Source organism: Hordeum vulgare, chromosome 2H (assembly GCF_904849725.1).
Source record: "Hordeum vulgare subsp. vulgare chromosome 2H, MorexV3_pseudomolecules_assembly, whole genome shotgun sequence".
Lineage (NCBI taxonomy): Eukaryota > Viridiplantae > Streptophyta > Magnoliopsida > Poales > Poaceae > Hordeum > Hordeum vulgare.
This window is the reverse complement of record NC_058519.1, coordinates 607,849,507-607,857,366: the sequence shown is the minus strand read 5'-3', so window position 1 is coordinate 607,857,366 and position 7,860 is coordinate 607,849,507. Positions and strand designations below refer to the sequence as shown.

Below are 7,860 nucleotides of genomic sequence, written 5' to 3'. Positions count from 1 at the left end.
CATGAGACACGAGGAAGGAGGCGCTGGGAGGGGAGAACGACGCTGGGGCTGGGCTAGGTCAGGGAGGGGAGGCCTGGGCCTTGGCCTGGGGTCCTCCCCCTTTGTTTTTTCTTTCTTTAAATCTTTTAAAACAGAAAATTTTAAACAAAGAAAAGTTTTTAACAAAAATAAAATACAATAAATGCCTTTGAATCCTTTGAAAAAAAATATTCCCAACTACAAGAAATAGTTGGGCATTTTTAAAAGAAATAAAATAAAACCTTTTGAAGAATTAAAATTAAAACTCGTTTACAAAAGAATAAAAAAAATCAAACCCCTTTTATTAATAAAAGGGTCTCTAGTTTTATAAAAAATAACAAAGGAAAAAAATAAAGCAAAACCTAGGGGTTGCCCTCACATTTAATAAAATGATTTTCTTTAAAAGAAGACGAATCTTTATTTTGAAAAATAGGGGTTAAAACGAAACTTTAGCAAAACCACAAAATGAAATAAGAGGAGAGAGAGGGGGAACTACTATCGCTCTACGACTCGGTGATCACTCGAAGCACAACACTCAATACACCACACGTGACAGACGATGCAAGATGCCATGCATGATGCGACGATGCAAACTAAATGAAGAGGCCACAAAATAAAGTAACCACACGACGGAAACAAAAATAAAGGAGAATCTTCTGGAACGTCGGCATCGGGCTGTCACAATCACGCAGTTCTAGCGGCACTCCACACCGCTCCAACGCCGCAACAGTACCTTGGCGGTGGCGACTCGTACATGGATACCGGAGCCACGGCTCACATGGCCGCCAACCCCGGTAACCTTCTTACCGCTCACCCAGTTCACACAACTGCTCGCATTACCGTCGGTGACGGTTCTTCCATGCCTATTACTCATGTCGGTCATGTTGCTTTTCCCTCTAACTTCACACCATTACACCTTTCTAATGTCCTAGTTTCTTCTGACATTGACATCATTAAAAACCTTGTTTCCGTTCGTTGTCTTACACGTCACAATCTTGTCACCATTGAATTTGACATGTTTGGTTTTTTCTGTTAAGGATGCCCGTACCCGGATGGTGCTCTACCGCTGTGACAGACCCGACGAGCTCTACCCTGTCCACTCGCCCACTTCCTCCGTCGCCGCTCCCATGACGCTTTCCGTCGGAGTGGACCTTTGGCACACGCGTCTCGGTCATCCCAACACCACCACCCTTCGTCATATTCTTCGGAGTTTTTCATTCACGTGTGATAAGATCGACGATCACACTTGTCATGCTTGTCGTCTCGGCAAACATGTTCGTCTTCCTTTTAGCACTTCCTCGCATGTTGCCTCATACCCATTTGAGTTAATTCATAGTGATGTCTGGACCTCTCCTGTTGCAAGTAATACGGGCTATGTTTATTATCTTGTCATCCTTGACAATTTTTCACACTATGTGTGGACCTTCCCGTTGCGGCGAAAGTCGAATGATGTTCCCACTCTCACCACATTCTACTCATATGTCTCCATGCAGTTTGGACGCCCCATTCATGCATTGCAAACAGATAACGGGAATGAGTTTGATAACCTTGCGATTCACAACCTTCTCGCCACCCACGACACGATTTTTCGTCTAACTTGCCTGTACACTTCGCAACAAAATGGTCGCGCTGAGCGCGTGCTTCGCACTCTTAATGACTGTGTCCGCACCCTTCTCTTTCACGCCAACGTGCCACCACGTTTCTGGCCTGACGCGCTTGCCACCGCATCACTTCTCATCAACATTCGCCCCTATCGCCCTTGCGGCAACTTTGCACCTCATCACCTTTTGTTCGGCACGCCACCTTCCTATGCTGAGCTCCGCATTTTCGGTTGCCTGTGCTACCACACCGCTTCCACTACTCCTCATAAGCTTGCACCGCGGTCCGTAGCCTGCATCTTTCTCGGCTATCCCGCCAACACCAAAGGCTACCGCTGCTACGATCCTCTCTCACATCGGGTCATCACTTCCCGACACATTTACTTTGATGAGATGGTTTTTTCCTTTTCAGCAGGTACCTTCGGATGTTGCGGCTTTGCCCGCTCCCGGTGACGGCCGCCCACGTGCCTCTCTTGGGCCGCCTCCCGTCGTTGAGGGTGCCCCCCGCGCCACGGGTCGAGTTTCTCCTTGCCTGGCTGCCTTCGGGGCTGCACCTCATCCGGCGCCCGCAGCGCCATTGGCGTCCCCGCCGCCAACTACGCCACCGGTTCCTCCGGCGGCCCCGTCGCCATCGGTTTCCCGACGCACACCACACCGTCGGACACTTCGGCGACCACGTTGTCGTCGGCCTCCCCGGAGGCCATGGCAGCCCACCCGACGTCTCCCACGGGCTCCTCGTCTTCATCGCCCACCATCGCCCCGGACTCGCAGCCCCGCCCGATGACTCGCTCTCGGGCTGGCACCTTCCGTCCGAGCATGCGGTACACCAGCGACGAGTAGCTTCTCGCTGCTTCCACCTCTGCACCGTCCCCTCTCCCATCGTCAGCTCGAGCCGCCCTTCGGGACCCTCATTGGCTCGCTGCGATGCAGGACGAGTTCGATGCACTCCAGCGGAACCGCACCTCGCAGGTTGTACCTCGGCCGCCTCGTGCTAACATCATCTCGGGCAAATGGGTGTTTCGGCACAAGACTCGTCCGATGGCACTCTCGAGCGCTATAAGGCTCGCTGGGTGGTTCGAGGCTTTCGGCAGCGTGCGGGCGTGGACTTCACCGACACCTTTGCCCCGGTTGTGAAACCGGGCACGATCCGCACCGTGCTCCAGCTTGCTGTCTCCCGAGCTTGGCCTATGCATCAGTTGGACATTTCTAACGCCTTCTTGCACGGTCACCTCGTTGAGCAGGTGTTCTGTGAGAAGCCCACCGGCTTCGTCCACGCCACGCATCCAGACCATGTGTGCTTGCTCTCCCGTTCCCTTTACGGGTTGAAGCGGGCGCCTCGCGCTTGGTACCAGCGCATCGATGTATTCCTACAGACGCTCGGATTTACATCGACTTGCTCTGATGCGTCCCTCTTCGTGTATCATCACGTCGTTGACACAACCTACTTGCTCCTGTACGTCGACGACATCATCCTGACGGCATCCACTGTCGCACTCCTCCAGCGGCTCACTGCTCGTCTTCACGCTGAGTTTGCCCTGAAGGACTTGGGCCCCCTGCACTACTTCCTTGGCATTGAGGTGGTTCGACGACCCGATGGGTTCTTCCTGCACCAGCAGCGTTACGCCCATGAGCTTCTCGATCGAGTAGGCCTGCTTAACTACAAGACTGCTCCCACGCCCGTCGACACCAAGGCCAAGGTTTCCGCTATGGAGGGTTCTCTCGCATCCAATGCAGCCTTCTATCGCTCCATTGTGGGTGCCTTGCAGTACCTAACCCTGATGCGCCCCTGACTTGCAGTATGCTGTTCAGCAGGTCTGTCTTCACATGCATGCTCCGCATGATTCTCACTGGACCATGGTGAAGCGTATCCTTTGTTACATACGCGACACCCAGTCCATGGGATTGACGCTAACAGCCTCCGCCTCCACCGACCTCATCGCCTACTCTGATGCGGACTGGGCTGGATGCCCGGACACACGACGCTCCACTTCGGGGTACTGTGTCTACCTTGGGCCATCTCTGATCTCTTGGTCTTCCAAGCGACAGCCCACCTTCTCCCGCTCGAGTGCCGAGGCAGAGTATCGGGCAATGGCTAACGCCGTTGCTGAATGCTCTTGGCTTCATCAGCTGCTTCAGGAGTTGCTTTGTGATGTCCACAAGGCGACGCTGGTCTACTGCGACAACGTCTCTGTTGTGTACCTCTCCGCCAACCTGGTCCACCATCGTCGAATGGAGCATATTGAGCTCGACATACACTTTGTTCGCGAGCAGGTGGCTCTTGGGCGCATTCGGGTTCTGCATGTTTCGACCGCGCCACAGTTCGTCGATGTCATGACAAAAGGACTGCCTACTTCTGTCTTTGAGGAGTTTAGGTCCAGTCTTTGCGTCTCCGGCGACGCTTCGACGGGGGGACGGGGGGGGAGGGGGGGGGGGTTGAATATATGGTTTGTGCATGTACATTGTATGGCCCGGACCACCTCCTAGCCTTTGTATAGTTGAGGTTGAGGCCCAATACTTCATATATACGTGTGCTATGCACCGATCAATACATCGTAAAGCATTGCCAAACAATCGTTTCCAACACAAACGAAGGGAGTAGTTGGCTTCATAAATCTTATGAACATGTCATATTTCTTGTCAAAAACCTTTTTTTTAAGGGCGGACCATTCTGATGTCAAATGCTAGCTCAGCCACTATGTGCACGTCCTAACAAAGCCACACCCGGCTCGCCCATGGGGTTTCGCTGGTTCGGGCGTGGGCATGGTGATGCCGTAGGAGAACACGTTGAGTGGCATTACGTGCGGCAAACGGAACTAAACAGTAGTATCAGACAGCTTCAGGCCCTGTTTGATAACAAAGTAGTAAAAAAACTAAAGTATTAAAAACTGCAGTAATTTTACGTGTAGATAGAAAATACCATGGTTTTAATATAACAACATTTTTTGCAGTATTCATAATGTAGAGAAACTGTTTGATTACGCCACATATTACTGCAGTTTAGATCGAACAAGTACACGGGAAAAAGATAACGACGTCCCACCCCTTCTTTTTGCCTTCTCTGGTTTTTTAAAAAGAGGTATGGGGTTCTTTTTTTATGCAGAGAAAAAACCACAGTTTTTTTAATACTGTAGTTTTAAAATCACAATTCTTAGAGGCCAACCAAACATTTCATTGTAAATAAAACTATAATAATCTCCAAAACTGCAGTATTCTAAAAATACTACGAAAATTCTTTGTTATCAAACAGGGCCTCAATCACATCCTAATCCGAATTTTCCATTACCATAACCCATAAACACCGGACCAAACGACTTTTTTCAATTCGCCTCATCATATTATATATAAATACAAAGTTATTTGAACAGATACATCGTTCCTGATGTAGCCTCCGTATGGATGTACTCCTACTCAGTAAGGCGGAACGCCTGGGTAGTTGCCGGCAGGGAAATACCTGCAAACAGCGACGGTGTCGCGGCTGCTCCGGCAGGTGCGGCGGGCGCAGCCGAGCTCTTGCGTGGTGTTCCACACCACCTGCGTGTAGGACCCGCATATCTTGCCGGGCGCGCACGCGTTGGCGCGGTGGTCGTACCACTGCCGCTCGTACACCCACGCGCCGGCGACGGCCGCGCCGTCTTGGTACCCGCTGCCCCAGTAGGTGTTCTGCCCGTAGACATGCGGGATGCCCCACTCGAGCGGCTCCAGCTTGCAGCGGATGCCGAGCCGGCCCGCGTACCGCTTGGCGTCCTGCTCCAGCGTCGAGTTCCACGCCAGGGGCGCCACGCCGACGTCGCGGCGCGCGTCGTTGTGCGCCTGCAGGAACTGCGTTGCCGTCGGCACGCTAGCGGCCGCGACGGCGACGGCGACGCCATTGTTGCTGCTAATGCTGGGGTTGCTGGCTGATGCCGGCGACGACGAGGCAAGTGCAAGAAGCAGGATGGCGACGCAGACGAAAGGCGACATGGTCGTCTGCCGCATCTGTGACTGTGAGCTCGGGTGATTTGGTGAAGTTATAGAGGAATTGACGTGTGCTTATATAGAACAACAGGGGTTAACTTGCAGGAGCGTATGCGTCAGTTTGGTATTCGGAGAATTAACATGAGACGCTCATCTACGAGTAATTAATGGCATTCACTACTACTGAGAATTTAACAGGTTTGCCGTTTTGCATGTCCATACGACTTCCTTCTCCCTACTACTCCCTCCGTCTAGAATTTCTTGTCCCAAACACAGTTCATGTGAGTTAATCACGTTGTCCTGTACACATAAGATTAGAAAAAAAGATAAACCGAGTCCTAGTAGTATTAGCATACCCAGGGACGGACCCAGGTTATAGGCTGTGGGGCAGCTGCCCCCACTCGATTTTTCCAGTGTATTGCAGTTGGTCCGACGTATATTCGATGTGCCCCCACTCAGTTAAATACCCTGCCCCCACTCAGCCTTGTATTTGTTTATTTTTAAAAACCCAACTCTACAGAAGAAGCCGCACAAGAAAAGGAGTTGCCACACGAGCAGCCTTCAGCGTACGTCAGACGCCTCCTACCTGTACCCACGCACGTTGCCTGATTAATCCCATGGCCAGATTTCACGTACAGGCTCGCATCGTCCAGTCAAAAATAATCGGGGATGCAGCCACACACGGGATTGAATTTGGCAAGCATTTGACCTGGCCTCGCGTCGCCGCGGAGTCGCCTCGCCGGATCGCTGCGGCAAATCGCCGACTTACCATTGCTGCCTTGCACTACTGCATCATCAAACACACATCTCCATTCCACAGTTCACTAATTCTAATTGACATCAAGATATGCCGTTTAATTCCCTAACTCTTATGGAATTGTGTGTATAATTACCAATCTGAGTGATTAGGCCAGTTCAAAAAATGTGACATATAAAGTATTCTCTCCTATCCATATTAATTAACACAACCTCTATGCAATGTCAATTTATTCCGATCGAAGGGAGTATGCAACTTTATACTTACCAGTAATTGCTGGTTCCTTCTCAAAAGAAAAGTAATGGCTAGTCCAGAACAAAAAATTCCATTTTAATTCAGATCATCTATTCGGCCCAAAATAATTATTAGACAATCTATTGCTACTTGCTACTAGTTTTTGGCACACTTCATCTTCATGTATTTTTTTTTGAAATGGTAATTATCCTGCGTCCACTAAGAAGAAAAGAGTTGTCCAGTTAATTAAAAAAAACTTAGCGAAAACATGGTTAGTATTCGTTCTTAAATGGTTAGTATTCTTTCACTTTTCCACAAACATGGTTAACGCGTGAAGAATGAAGTGATTAGTGTCCATGTTTTTTTTACATAAATGCTATGAATTCTTTTTGCCTTGTTGGTTCATGAATATGTCCGTACAATTTTTGCCCCCTCTAAGTTTTTTTCCTGGGTCCGCCCCTAAGGATACCTAGTCCTAGTCTATTTCCATCAAGGCGATTGAGAGCAATGACACGTAGACTTTGGTAACCCGACCTCCAAACCAAAAGGCGATGGGTTTGAAGTGGGTTTATAAGTTAAAGAAGGACACGGAGGGTGTCATTGTAAAGTACAAGGCAAGACTCGTTGCAAAGGGCTACGTACAACGTTAAGGAGTTAACTATGATGAGGTGTTTGCACCGGTTGCTCGACTCGAGACGGCGAGAGTGCTCCTAGCTTTGGCAGCACAAGAGGATTGGAAGGTTCATCATATGGATGTTAAATCCGCTTTCCTCAACGGCGATCTCACAGAAGAAGTGTACGTAGAACAACCCCTCAGCTACGAGAAGAAAGACGAACAAGCGGAAGTTGACAAGCTCAAGAAGGCACTTTACGGGCTGATGCAAGCGCCAAGAGCTTGGAATTCAAAGTTAGACCAAAGTATGGTCACGCTCAGGTTTAAAAGATGTGCCCTCGATGATCCGAAGAACAGTCTACAAAGCACCAAAGAAGAGGTGAAGATTGAAGACATGACCAAAAATGAGTGTTGTCATCAAGCTACGGACGAGCCAACGACAGTAAAGACGGTCCATGAAATGCTGCAAGGGACGACAAAGGTCATGCCGATGATAACAGTTATGAGAAGCAGCAATCTTGTTTGGGACCCAGGTCAAAAGTAAGAACATCGTGATTAGGGGATAAATGTGAGTTAATCACGTTGCCATGTACACATAGGATTAGGAAAAAAGCCAAACTGAATCCTAGTAATATTATAATACCTAGTTCTAATCTATTTTCATAGTCTCTTGTAGATGTGTATAA

At 49.5% G+C, this 7,860-nt stretch overlaps 1 protein-coding gene across 1 annotated transcript; it reads right to left on the bottom strand.

Moving 5' to 3' along the window:
• Positions 1 to 5,024: 5,024 nt before the first annotated feature.
• LOC123428744 (pathogenesis-related protein PRMS-like) lies at positions 5,025 to 5,591 on the bottom strand. The gene has a single exon (XM_045112904.1). The coding sequence runs from the start codon at positions 5,589 to 5,591 to the stop codon at positions 5,025 to 5,027; it is 567 nt and encodes a 188-aa protein (XP_044968839.1).
• Positions 5,592 to 7,860: the final 2,269 nt, after the last annotated feature.

Bases quoted from the DNA above. Each gene is read 5' to 3' on its own strand.
- LOC123428744 (XM_045112904.1), bottom strand. From the start codon at position 5,591: ATGCGGCAGACGACCATGTCGCCTTTCGTCTGCGTCGCCATCCTGCTT.